Below are 12,090 nucleotides of genomic sequence, written 5' to 3'. Positions count from 1 at the left end.
TGTCTCCATTCTGTGGTTGAAACAGACGGAAAACAAAACCTGGCATACGTCCATGTGGGCTGGCTAGCGGCCAGTTCAGTCCAGTTCACCTAACTGGTCAAGAGGCGGGGAAGGTCCTGACGTGAACCGAGTCGAGTGCAGGACTTGACCATTCACATTCTCACCAGCGGATATGTGGGAAGACCTGAACTACTGGAAAACTCACCCAAGCACAGGAACAACACACAAACTCCACACAGGGAGGTCCAAGCCTGGATCGAACCCAACAAACGCACAACTGTGAAACGGATATGGTTGCATGTATTTTTTTTTTTTTGTTTTTGTTTTAACTATCTCAGACTCAATCAACAGGGTCTCTTTTGTTTCCAGCCAAGTAATGCACTCCATTAAGCCTCAAGACATAATTAAATATTAACGTCAAACACTCCAGAATAGAGTAGAATAGACGGTGGTATTGTCGTTATTGCAGAAACAACGAAAGGCAGTTTAAGTATAGCAACACGTCGTCAGTAAGTTCATCAATCCGTATACCCATCCCCTGTGCTGATTTGGCCATTAATTGTACACGCCACATAAAATCCTGTGGGCACCCAATCTTGCTGAGAAATATAAGCTCAGCCACATAAATCCGTCTATTTTCTGTAGCGCTTATCCAGGGTCACAGCGAACTGAAGCCTATCCCGGCTGACTTTGAGTAAAAGGCCGGACCTGGCTGGTCGGCAGTCAATCACGGAGAGGCAGACAACCCGTGGCGCTCGCATTCACAACACCACTGACCGGCAACTGAACCGACTCTGCCTGGACCAAAGTCAGGGCAAGAAATCTGACGTCTTGTCTTAACTCGGCGAGCCTGAATGTTCCGAACTACTAATTCTTGCTTGCGTTATCGTATTGAACTGAACGATTCTGCCCAGAAGAGTTGCAATTCAGAGGCCACATTGGTATAAAATTTGAACCAAGAAAATGATTAGCATTCGGTGAAAGTACTGAGTGAACGTGAACCTCAGAGATGGATCATTAACTGAATGAGGAAGCACTTGAATGATTTTGAGAAAAAGAACGGAACAGTTCTTGAAGAAATCTTTTTAAAGAACTGATTCAAATGATTCGGGAGACTCAAAAGAACTGCCATGGCCATCACGACCGTCTGTGATGAATACTGTGGATAAATTGGTTATGGGAGAAAGTTTGTTCTCTTTTTTTTTTTTTACATTTATTTTTTGTCCGCCGAACTCCGACACAGAAATTCTTTGTCAACCTATTTTTTAAAAATCCCCTTCGTCCAATCATTTTATTTTCCCCAGCCCTATTTACTCTATGTTGTATGATGAGTTTCAAATGGACAACTGTTTTGGTTCGTATTTTATGGCATAGTTACAGTTTAAACTCTAAAACAAGACAATTGCAAATATGTCTATTACTTGCTGTTCTCCACTATCGGTGGCAGGGCTCAGCCCCTATTACTGTACTCCATTTTGCTCCGTCATATAATCACATAATCGTCCAATTAATGTTGAGATCACTAGCCCGAGTCTGTCTTTTTAGAGAAATTTGATCTCGAGTCGGTCTCTGTGAAAAGCTTGTTGGACTGCGTCGTTTCTGTGTGAGTGTTCGCAGCCTAACCCAAATACGGAAAACAATCAGCAGGTAAAAAGAGCCGCGACCATCTGGACTCGTCCGCCCACATCAGCGACCGTTTCTCAGCGATGCCGGGATTTCGTCGGCAGCCGAGGATGACCACAAATGCAGCCGCGGCCTAAACCGAGAGGCAATCGTACTTCTTGCAGCTCCACCGCGTCAGTCCGCCTCAACCTCAAATTCTGTGTCTCGTTTTCCGTCTGTGGCCCGCTGAAAAGACATGCCTCAGCGAGTACAGGTACACACACACACACACACACACACACACATCTCTCGCAAGGAATGGCAGCATGTCACGTGAATCGGCCGCTTTTGTTTCCACCTCTGTGAATCGCAGGCACAAATGTGTGTGGGTGCGTCTGTGTGTGTGTGGGGGGGGGGGGGAACATTGGTGTACAAACAGGGGGAAAAAAGAGAAACATTGGAGTACAAACATTCCCAGATATGAGGCGCTAAATCTTCCAGGTCAAAGATAGCACGGACCAGCGCGTCTGTCAGCACTCGCGGACGCATTACTCAAAAGATGTGACATTTAATACATTGCACCTGGCAGCCACTGCTCACGTGTTGCGTTCATGGGCCGCACGGTCGAATTTACAGCGCAGGATGGTATAGCGGAGGCGTTAACGGCGCAGGCGGGGAGGTATGAGTAACCCTTCTCGGTGCACTACTAGGCCATGTGTCTTCATTGAAAGGAAATCAAAATGTCCTCACCAAAAGCAACGACTTCTTCACTTTACGCCTTCCCTAAAGCGACGCCGTGCACATTTCTTGGTGTGACGCATGGCAAACGAAAGCCGTTTGTGACTAAGTTCATCTGCCCTTGAAGACTGAGGCCACACTTCCATTGTGCAAAACCAACTTAGCGATCGTGCACCTACGTCATAAAATCATGCTTCTGTTTACGTTGCCATATTGCCGGTCAAACAAAGCATTGTTGAAGGTTAATTCCGTTGAGCAGAAAACGAAAATATGTCTTATAGCAAGACACCCAGAGTTTTGCCCGATACTGTTAAACATTTAAAAGGTGATAACAAACGAAGGCACGTGGAAAAATTAGACACACTTGGTATAGAGGACCCATATTTCAAGCCAAAGTCGATGTTTTCGCCGATAATCAATTGGACTGTTAATTGCCTTCTGCTTGTCTTGGACAACTGGATCTACACGTGGATCTCGTGAGTAAATAGTCAAAATTTACACGGAAGAGATGGAAATCGTAGAAAAGTCTGGACGTACACAAATACTTCGTTGCTGGATCTGTTCTCAAATCAAGAATAAATCCCACATAGCGATGGAGCCACTCATATTTTTTCAATACAAATACCGATATTTAAATAAATGACCCCTGGTTTTACACAAACTCGAATTCATTAACTATGATTGGAAAGGACAGGGAGGAGTCGTCTCCGTACACGGAAGCGTATTGCGGCCGCACGTTAACCTCCGTAAACCTCTTTGTGACAGATGGTTTATTATTTTTTTTAAATACACATTGTTCTCAAATGAGTCAACTTGGCATGATATATACTTCTTGATAATTTGAGATTGAGAAGAATAATTCCTACCCAAAATAAAATGATCGCTTAACAGGCGTCTGTATTTCATTGTGCACCATCCATCTCGTTTAATTGCCAAAATCCATCGATCTTTTCTGTGCTTTTCAGCTGGTATTCCATAGAATAATCTCTTTGAAAAACTGTCTCGTCTATTGTGACAACCAACAGCACAACAAGTCTCAGGCATTGTGAAAAATCTGCTCCGGTTCAACGACTCCTGCACTGTCGAGCAGCTTTGTTCGACCGGCAATATGGCGCCGTAAAAACGGTGACGTCACGTGCACGATCTCTATCGGGGCTGCTGCAACAAACTGGAGACTGTGGAGTATAATCTTGCAATGTGTTGTGACTTTGCATCTTGAAATATGAAGCAGAATGTAATTCATCATCCGAGGTCTTTTCAAAAGGGTTCCAAGTAACTAAACAATTGAACGTATGTGATGGTGAGGCGACTCGATGTTTATTTTAAGTCGGATGGCAGCGCCCGAGTTTGTCAGAAAACATTGTGCAGTGTACTGCATTGTGTGTGTCTGCACTGTACAATTTCTCTTTTTTTTCTTGAGCAGAGGTGATCGGCAAAGGGTGTACCCCAATACTCAGTAGTACCCAGCTTCCCTGTGACTCTGAACACAATACAATATACAGCAAAGCAAATGGACAGTAGCTCTATTGCTGCAAGATGCCACAAGAAAAAGGCAGCTCCGCTCCTTTGATTTCATAGTCATTTGAATATTTTATGGACTTGGCATTTGAAATGTGTGAATATCCATGATGGGGAGTTGAGAACAAGGCTAAAAAAAAATAATAGAGCTGGGATAAATGAATGATGCAACTCACTGCATTTAAAACGTTATTGGCGTGACCGCGGGAAGGTTTTGTCATCGAGCGAACTTCTTCCGACGCATTTGGTGCAATGAAGGAAAAAAAAAAAAAGAAAAAAAGTTGTTGACTGTGTCGTGAGAATTTTAATCTGACTGCATAAATCAAGCAGTGTAACTAATCAAGAGGGAACAAACCCGCCCGCCCGTGCTGTCTGCGCGTCAATATGAGCAGCCCTCATAAAGTCAAGGGGGGGGGGGGGGGTACATTGCCATGCAGCACACGACGTGCACAGGGACACGAGGCGAGTGCATTCCATCGGTTCCCCCCCCCCTCCCCCGCCGCCGCCGCCGCCCGCTGCACAATCTCATCCTTCTGCATGCTGATCGCCAGCCAGTTCGGATCGCTTGAAAACGCATCTCCACAAAAAGGCACGGCAAGTCTTTGCAAAGGAGGTGCGGCACAACTTCGAAATGGGAATTGTACCAACACACACTTGCAAATAGTACATCGTGTCAAAAGAACTGCTTCAAAGGAACGGCCTTACGCCACTAAAATGGAAGTTGGCATTGTTTGAAAAAAAAAAAAAAAAAAAAGTAAAGATCATCATTAGCTTTGTCATAAGCATTTAGTCCCGTTGAAATAATATCTATCCAGCCATCCATTTTCTTCACCGCTTATCCTTACGAGGGTCACGGGGAGTACTGGAGCCTATCCCAGCTGTCAAAGGGCAGGAGTCGGGGTACACACTGAACTGGTCGCCAGCCAATCGCAGGGCACAACGGGACAAACAGCCGCACTCACAATCACACCTTGGGGCAATTTAGAGTGTCCAATTAATGTTGCATGTTTTTGGGATGTGGGAGGAAACCGGAGTGCCCGGAGAAAACCCACACAGGCACGGGGGGAACATGCAAATTCCACACGGGGAGGGCTGGGATTGAACCCGGGTCCTCAGAACTGTGAGGCAAACAGTTTCCTACTGCGCCACTGTGCCGCCTGTTGAAATAATATTTTGCAAAAAATCATTTAAATTACCAACAATAGAAAAGTTTCAAATGTAGTATTTTTTAAAACTTGAAAACTGTTTTTTTACTTAAAACCTCTTTTAAGTTGGGCAAATGCCTAAAATAGCATCAAGAAGGCTATTTTGTTATTTTAGTACAATCTAAAAATAACATTATCATATAATCTATTAAACTGGACCTTTTTCACACGCGAGTCTTGAGTCAAAATTATTGATAACTCCCGACAAATACAACTCTTTCAAACGGAATGTTTGGCCAAACGTCGTTTGACCCTCGCAGACCACCATAATCGAGCGCACGAGGGCCTCAATTCACATTCGTCAATTTTCAAGGGAGTCGCGACCCGAATCTCAATTCTGAATAGTTGATGCATATGTAAATTGAGTCGTTGGAAAGTAGGTTTTTATATTTGTATTTTGTCCATGTCATCGCTTCCAGTTTTGCTACTTAAATGTATATCTGCCCAAAAATAATTACTTTAATTATGAGTGAAGAAATAATAATCACATGCGTACATTACGGAGCAAAACAGCATAAAGGGAGGCTTGTCATCAATGTTTTAATATTTTCCCGATTGATCCACCAGACATGAATCGTATGTCTTGTAACAAATTCAGAAAAAAATAACCAGAAAAATTAAGGGAATGCACCAGTTTTGTGCTCAAGACTAAAGTAGAATACTTTATCACGCAATTGCTCTTCTTAAGTCAATCATGCACTACATACAAAATGAAGTGTCTCAATTTAATGCAGAATAAATAACCAGACTATTATAAACTGTGGATTATTATTATGGCCCTTCTGAATGTAGGCTAAAGGCTTTAGTCAATATTATTGACAACTCATTCAAAATTTCTAATCGAAAACTCAAGCAAAGCTTTTTGACCCTCACGGTTTTCCTTACCCAACTCAATCATCACTGAAGTCGCGACACAAAAGCGCCATTCCAAGCAGTTATAATTAAAAAAAATTAAAAATAAAAACACTTAATCGAAATGAGCAACACGAATATTAATGCGCCATCTTTTGTGGCGCTTTCCGGGTCTTGCCGTCAATGTCGGAAAATAATGAAAGGCGTTATAATAACACACAGTAATCTCGGCCCGCGCATATCATAATTGACACCGGTTGTCTGCATTATTACGGCTGGCGAGATTAAATTCAGGGGGTGAAAAATGGTCTAAATCCAGCCATAGGGGTGCAAAGATCCCCCCCCCCCATCCCCCTTTGAAATACATCTCTCTGGCCTCGCCTTCCCTCATTCCATCTTTAGCAGCAACAAAGAGATTAAAGAGGGATTACTTCTGACATGTCAATGTGATGCGCCCGCAGGCTACGCTACTTTTCCTTTTCCTCCACCGTTTTGTCATCCAGTACTCAGTCAAAATAACCCACTCGTACACGCAGGTTGGACCGGAGTGGAGAGGTTCCCTCCGTGGTACGATCCCAACATGCTCCTCAATGTCACGTCCATTTTCCTTGAAACACTTGCCAGCAAAAGCAACCCCCTCGTGCACTTTGGCTTGTAGGCGCTGTGCTGAGGAGGCAAGAATAGATGGATTGGCGAAGGATGGGGAGAGACACCATCGAGGCTTTCTTGTTGTTGTTGTCTTTTGTTTTGTTTTTACTGCCATTGTACGGATCCCACGGAGCCCCTAAAGGGACATTGGAAAAAAAAAAAAAAAAAAACGGGTTTCTCATTGTCATGACAAAATTTCTCATGACAATGAGTAAGTTCCTCATTGTAATGAGGAAGTTTCTCATTGTAATGAATAACTAGTCCATTACACGTGTGCATGCATAAAAGACCCTTACTCCTTTTTCAGGAAGCTACCGCTAGCAGGTAATTAAGATACGACCTATAGGTAGCCGTTTTTTGACACTCTCATTGTAATGAGTAACTTACTCATGAGTTACAAGGACTAACTTACTCATTGTAATGAGTACAATGAGTAAGTTACTCATTACAATGAGAAACAGAGAGGGAGGGAGAGAATGAGAAAGTAATGAGTACCTTACTCATGACAATGAGTAACTAACTCATGACAATGAGAAAGAGAGAGAGCGAGAATGAGAAAGTAATGAGTAAGTTACTCATTATTACAATGAGTAAGCGAGAGAGAGAGAATGAGAAAGTAATGGGTAAGTTACTGATTGTAATAAGTGCAATGAGTAAGTTACTCATTACAATGAGAGAGAGAGAGAGAGAAAGAGAGAGAGATAACGAGAAAGTAATGAGTAACTTACTCATTACAATGAGTAAGTTACTCATTACAATGGGAAAGAGTGCGAAAGAATGAGAAAGTAATGAGTAAGTTACTCATTACAATGAGTAAGTTACTCATTACAATGAGAAAGAGCGAGAGAATGAGAAAGTAATGAGTAAGTTACTCATTACAATGGGAAAGAGAGCGAAAGAATGAGAAAGTAATGAGTAAGTTACTCATTGTCATGAGGAAACCAGTTAGTTGCTTTTTTCCTAATGTCCCTTCAGGGGCTCCGTATCATTGGTAACCTTTTGTTGGGCTTTTTCGGACGTTTGCCTTGCAATGAAATGAACTATTGATCACGAGGCAAGGTAGCGAGAGGGCAGCAAGAAGTGAAATCAAATAAGTAGAGCCGGGTTGCACTCACATTTGTCGACGCAAGTGGTCCCACAATGCACTGCTCCAATGAGTCGTAACGAGAGGAGGAATAAACGCGATTTGCCAATAAAGCGCCGCGAGAGCCTTCCATTGTCTTCTTCTTCTTTTCCTTTCGGCATGCCAAGTACGGGGTCACCACAGCGTGTCATCTTTTTCTATCTCAGCCTATCTCGTGCATCCTCCTCTCTCACACCCCCTGCCGTCATGTCCTCCCTCGCAACATTAATCAACCTTTTCTTTGGTCTTCCTCTCGCTCTTTTGCCTCATCACCCTTCTCCCAATATACTGAGACTCTCTCGCCTCTGGACAAGTCCAAACCATCGAATTCTGCTCTCGCAAACCTTGTCTCCAAAACATCACATTTTGGCTGTCCCTCTTATGAGCTCATTTCTAATCCTATCCAACATCTTCATTTCTGCCACCTCCAGGTCTGCTTCAGTTCCACCGTCTCTCTCCAATACGTACATCATGGCCGTCCTCACCACTGTTTCATAAACTTTGCCCTTCATCCTACCGGAGACTCTTCTGTCACAGAGAACACCAGACACCTTCCGCCAACTGTTCCTCTCCTCTTCCATTGTCTTGCAACCCTAAAAGCGCTTGCTTGCTTGTCTGCTTTGTACAAATAAGGCAGACAAGTAATAACGCAGTTTGTCGGATTTCACGCGGAAAGAAAAGCTTGTTCATTTGTCAAGAAACCTGAGATCTTTGAATTTTGCCTCTTTTTTGACAAACTGATTCATTTTGGATCTTGAGATTCAGGAATCTGAACCCGATCGTTTTTCTAACTTGCAACGTCAAAAGAACTCAATAAAATGTCGGTGTGTCGTTTTTGGAGGATCCATGAACTGCTTTTGTGATCTTTTCCTCAATCGTGACTCGTCTGTCTCCATGTGCCCTGCGATTGGCTGAGAACCAGTTCAGGGTGTACGCCGCCTCCTGGCTCCAGCACTCCCGCGACCCCTGTGAGGATAAGCAATGGATGGATGAATGTAAATTGTAATATGTGTTGATTTTATTGTCATTTCCTTAATGTGTGTCTACCGTACCGTGTTCATGCCGTGTTTTCCTCGTCCTTTCTTTACGGTGTGACGCAGCAGAGCGTTGCAATGTGGGCGATCGGTGATTGCGCCCAACCAACTTTGGATGACGGTGCGCCGCCATTATCCACATCAGATACACGCCCAGTCAACCTTGACCCACGTTCGGCACGGCCTGATTGTTGGTAAGCCTTTCGCCAACAGCCTCGTACGGACTCCGTTAGCCAAAAGCTTTAACACTCCAACGTAAGCGCGGCGCAACGATGAGGTTTCCGTGTCGTACGGTGAGACTCTTGCAGAACACGGCGCTGCTGCTGGGATCAAACCGGAGTCACATGCTGAGCCGCTGAACTGCTGCATTACCTCACCTAGCTGCGCCCCAAACCATCGTTGGGTGTGTGTGTGTGTGTGTGGTGGGGGGGTCCTGTCTACCCCAATTTGCTAACAACTCACAACTGTCTGAATAAAGTCTCTCTTTGCATTAAAACAATGTCCGTGTCCATTGTCCAAGCCGATTATCCTCATAAGGGTTGCGCGAATACCGCAGCCTATCCCAGCTGATACCGGGCAAAAGGCTGTGAACTAGTTGCCAGTTTTTCATAATGATAAGTGATAAATCATGGATATTAAAATCTTCGTTGGCAAAATATCAACATATCTAATCATGAATGTGAAAGAGTTACATTTCATTTTCTTCCACTATATTATCGTAGAATCAGATATAGTCATCCTTTTGCAAGTGTGTTACCAAGCTGCAAGTCCACGACTATCCATCCATCCATCCATCCATTTTCTTAGCCGCTTATCCTCACGAGGGTCGCGGGGAGTGCTGGAGCCTATCCCAGCTGTCAAAGGGCAAGAGGCGGGGTACACCCTGAACTGGTCGCCAGCCAATCGCAGGGCACATACAGACAGACAACAATGGCACTCACAATCACACCTAGGGGCAATTTAGAGTGTGCAATTAATGTTGCACGGTTTTTTGAATGTGGGAGGAAACCGGAGTGCCCACCAGGAGAAAACCCACACAGGCACCGGGAGAACGTGCAAACTCCACACAGGCGGGGACGGGATTGAACCTGGGACCTCAGAACTGTGAGGCCAACGCTTTACCAGCTTCTCCACCGTGCCGCCGGCCCACGACTACCTTTAGCTAATTTTCTGTGCTCGGAAACGGGTCTACAAAATTCCTCCGGTTTGTTTTGATCCAATTTGTCGATGATGTCATGTCACAATATCATCATTGGCGAAATATCTTACAATCTGCTCCCAAGTCATTCAACTACTTAATTTTTTTTAATAGGTCATTCTTGTGATGACATCACTGACAAAAAGTCTGTCTGATACCTCACCTTGCAAAAAAATAATATAATGACTCTTTCAATATAGTAATCCTCTCATCATCATTGGCAAAGCAATTTTGACCCCTGACCCCAGCGCAGGCCCTCACGGAGCCTCCTCCGCTCCTGGCAAACCAGATCCGGGAAAGATGCTTCAATTGACTAACTCGGTAAACCATCGCAGATCAAATCATCTGTGTTTTCCCACTAGCCACTGATACGTTATTTTCAGAATAAGCTTGTAAAAAAAAAAATATATATATATATTATATATATATATATATACACACAGTAGAAGCCATCTTAACCGCTTGCAGGATGCGGTGCGAATACACTTCCAAATGGACAGGTGCTTATCTTCGTGATGGTCTCTCTCTCTCTCTCTCTCTCTTTCCCAACGCCATTCAAGTTGTGCAACGGTTATGCGCACCCAGCACCATCCACCGCCACGTCGTCGTCGTCATACACAAACACACACCCCGGCTAAAACCGCACACAAAGCATTCAAAACGCCGAGGGTGACGACTAAGGGGAACGTCTCCCCTTCTAAGAGAAATCTATCGGGAGAATTTATTGAACCTTTTTTCAAGCGGATCGGGTCATTCTTTTAGTTTTTTTTATTCATTTATCATTGCATCGCAGGCCGTATCGAACGCTCCGGCAGTGCCGAGAATGACCCACGGGCTTTGGGTTCCACACCCCTTGCTCTAATGCAACAGTGCCACACTTTGGAGGCAGCAAAGACAGCGGGACGTGATTTATTCGCTTCTCTGGTTCTCTCTCTCTCTTGCTCCTTCTCTCTTTCTGTGCGCTGGCACTGCAGATGCTTGTGATGTATACAATGGGTGCCATCGTTGCATTTTTTTTGAAGAAGAAGAAGAAGAATCTCACATGCCAGCCCCTTGACGGCTCAAAAATAAAAAGAAAACACAAACACACACACACGAAAAAAAACACCTGTTTTCCCCAACGTGCATTCACTCACGATAACATTCCAGACGCGTCGCACCCTGCGGCTCTTTTCTATCGATCAATACGCGTATGGACAATTGAAGTTCGGGGGCAAATTAATAGGGAAAGTTGACGCACAAGGGTGGGGGGGGGGGATATCTGGTTTCGAGTGGAAGAATGCAAATGTGAATAATTTGGGTTCCAAAACCCACACAAACAAAAATAAATATGTAAGTACGTCAAAACGATAAAATAACTCACCGATGTGGATGATGGAGTCCGAGAGCGCACACTTCCACTCCTGGCTCCAAACGACAGCCATGAGCAACATCGAAGCCCGAAGAAGTCTCATGGTGTCCAAAACGGGATCGACGGATAGACAAGATGACTGGACGGGTCTCCTCCCTCGTTCGAAAGCGGAGCAAATCCAGGAAAAAAGACCTGTCTTCTGGGCTTCTTCTTTTCTTAGTCCGTCTGCGTGGAGCCGCTGACTCTCCACCGGGATGCAGGAAGAAGAAGAGGAGGAGTGGGGTGTGTGTGTGGAGGGGTGGGGGGGGGCGGTGGATAAGTGGTGGTCCTCCCCGGTGTTAAATCATAGCGCGGCCAAGAGGAGAGCTGCGAAAGCCGCAGACGGCGAGCCGCGGCGCGAGGGAGGAGGGAAGATCCTTCGGTGCTTCAGCTTCGCCCTCCTCGGCGAACGCGCCTGCAAGATCCGAACTCAGTGGAGCGATCCGAGGAGGGAAACTTCCAGCATTTTTATCCCACTCCCCCCACCCCCACCCCCTCGGTTCCCTTGTCACTTCCACAGAAAACACTTCTAGTCCGAGGCTGCAAGGTGGACCATATTCCCAAATTGAGAACAGGAAAAAAATTAAAAAAAAAAAAAAAAAAGAAATATATGAACTATACAGGAGGGATGTGGGTGGGTGGGTGGGGGGGGGCTAACTCTTCTTTTCCACGGCAGGATGGAGGGATCCCAAAAGAGGAAAAGAAGCAGCAGCAATGATGCGCACAGCCTCGCTCCGCACTCTCTATGCGGGGGACTCGGCGTTAAACCCCGGCGTGCGCAC

At 44.9% G+C, this 12,090-nt stretch overlaps 1 protein-coding gene across 5 annotated transcripts in view; it reads right to left on the bottom strand.

Annotated features, from left to right (window-relative positions):
* The window catches only part of grid2 (glutamate receptor, ionotropic, delta 2), a 491,233-nt gene extending 479,491 nt beyond the window's left edge, over positions 1–11,742 (bottom strand). For 4 of the 5 annotated variants that reach the window (XR_009794537.1, XR_009794538.1, XR_009794536.1 and 1 more), the window contains exon 1: positions 11,282–11,742. Coding sequence is in view for 2 of the 5 variants with exons in the window: in XM_061816592.1 (XP_061672576.1) it covers positions 11,282–11,372 (91 nt within the window). In the remaining 3 variants the exon portion in view is untranslated. The remainder of the gene's footprint in view (positions 1–11,281) is intronic. The other variant, XM_061816588.1, reaches the window with a different exon arrangement.
* Positions 11,743–12,090: the final 348 nt, after the last annotated feature.

The sequence above is a fragment of the Syngnathoides biaculeatus genome, chromosome 4, assembly GCF_019802595.1.
Source record: "Syngnathoides biaculeatus isolate LvHL_M chromosome 4, ASM1980259v1, whole genome shotgun sequence".
NCBI lineage: Eukaryota > Metazoa > Chordata > Actinopteri > Syngnathiformes > Syngnathidae > Syngnathoides > Syngnathoides biaculeatus.
Note: the sequence above shows the minus strand (reverse complement) of the source record. Positions and strands in the feature narration are given on the sequence as shown.